The following is a 1462-nucleotide window of genomic DNA, read 5'->3' as shown; positions in this document are numbered from 1 at the left end:
GGAAGTGCAGATCAAACCATGCTAAGAGAGCTAGCTGGGTGTACACTTGTAATCCTAGCACTCTGGATTCTGAANAAGGATTGTGAGTTGTGAGACCAATCTGGACTACATAGTGAGACCCCACACCCCTGCACCACACACACACAAGATAAGGACTTCATCTGAGAGGCAGTTGAAGGCAGAANGCCTGNTGCNGTTANCTGTGTCCNGTGAAGAGTCTCTCAGCATTGGCTCTAGTTGGGTTTTTGACCTTATGGGCTAAACATGAAGTATGCCTCAGAGGGGCTGTGGGTCAAGCAGTGAACTGTAAAATACTAGCTCATTTGGTTTAGTCATTCATGTAACCCTCCTGTTGAGCCAGTCTCCTCCATAAGTCTGCTTGGCATTGNCAAAGGAGGTGTTTTGGTGAGACGCGGAAAAGTCAGATACGGAGGTAGTTGACTAAAATTGATTAAGACATGCGGAAGAACTCTGCCACCCATTGGGTAGAACANTTGAGTGGCTGAACTTTTCAGAGGTCAGCATCATTCGATCTATCTTGTTTTTATTCCTTCCTAGTCTGTGGAGTACCCACCGAGCCCTTTCTAGTGCAGCAGAGGATATTCGGAGGACAACCTGCAAAGATTGAAAATTTTCCCTGGCAAGTCTTCTTTAGTCACCCCAGAGCTGGTGGGGCTCTTATTAATGAGTACTGGGTGCTGACGGCCGCTCATGTTGTGGAGAAAATCTCCAACCCTTCAATGTATGTCGGGACCATGTCTGTGAGGACGACTCTCTTGGAAAATGCCCAGAGACTCTACAGTGAGCGTGTCTTTATTCATCCCAGCTGGAAGGAAGAAGATGACCCAAATTCACGGACAAATTTTGACAATGACATTGCCCTGGTGCAGCTGAAAGACCCTGTGAAAATGGGACCCAAGTTTTCCCCCATCTGCCTACCAGGCACCTCCTCAGAGTACAGCGTCTCACAAGGTGACATGGGGCTGATCTCAGGGTGGGGCAGAACAGAAAAGAGATTCCATGTTATCAACCTCAGAGGGGCAAAGGTACCAGTAACCTCTTTAGAAACCTGCAAACAGGTGNAAGAGGAGAACCCCACAGCAAGGCCAGAGGACTATGTTTTCAGTGACAACATGATCTGTGCAGGCGAGAAGGGTGTTGACAGCTGTAACGGGGACAGCGGAGGAGCTTTTGCTTTCCAGGTCCCCAATGTCAANGTCCCCAAATTCTATGTAGCTGGCTTGGTGTCTTGGGGGAAAAAGTGTGGGGCCTATGGGGTCTACACAAAGGTAAAGAATTACGTGGACTGGATCCTGAAAACTATGCAGGAGAATGGAGGGTCCAGGAAGCACCAATCCGTAGGGTGACAACACCCCTCCAGGGCATAGCACGCTCACTGTTCTCAGATCCTATGGTGGTCCCCGTATTTCACAGCAATGGAGAGAAGATGCGGGAGTATGGT

The 1462-nt window shown here is 48.8% G+C and overlaps 1 protein-coding gene across 1 annotated transcript in view; it reads left to right on the top strand.

Annotated features, from left to right (window-relative positions):
* The first annotated feature begins 755 nt into the window (after positions 1-755).
* The window catches only part of C1s (complement C1s), a 77758-nt gene continuing 77051 nt past the window's right edge, over positions 756-1462 (top strand). Inside the window, exon 1 of the mRNA XM_029478263.1 lies at positions 756-1358. Within this exon, the coding sequence (XP_029334123.1) occupies positions 756-1358 (603 nt within the window). The remainder of the gene's footprint in view (positions 1359-1462) is intronic.

This window comes from Mus caroli, chromosome 6 (assembly GCF_900094665.2).
Source record: "Mus caroli chromosome 6, CAROLI_EIJ_v1.1, whole genome shotgun sequence".
Taxonomy (NCBI): domain Eukaryota; kingdom Metazoa; phylum Chordata; class Mammalia; order Rodentia; family Muridae; genus Mus; species Mus caroli.
This window is presented reverse-complemented; position numbering and strand designations above follow the sequence as displayed.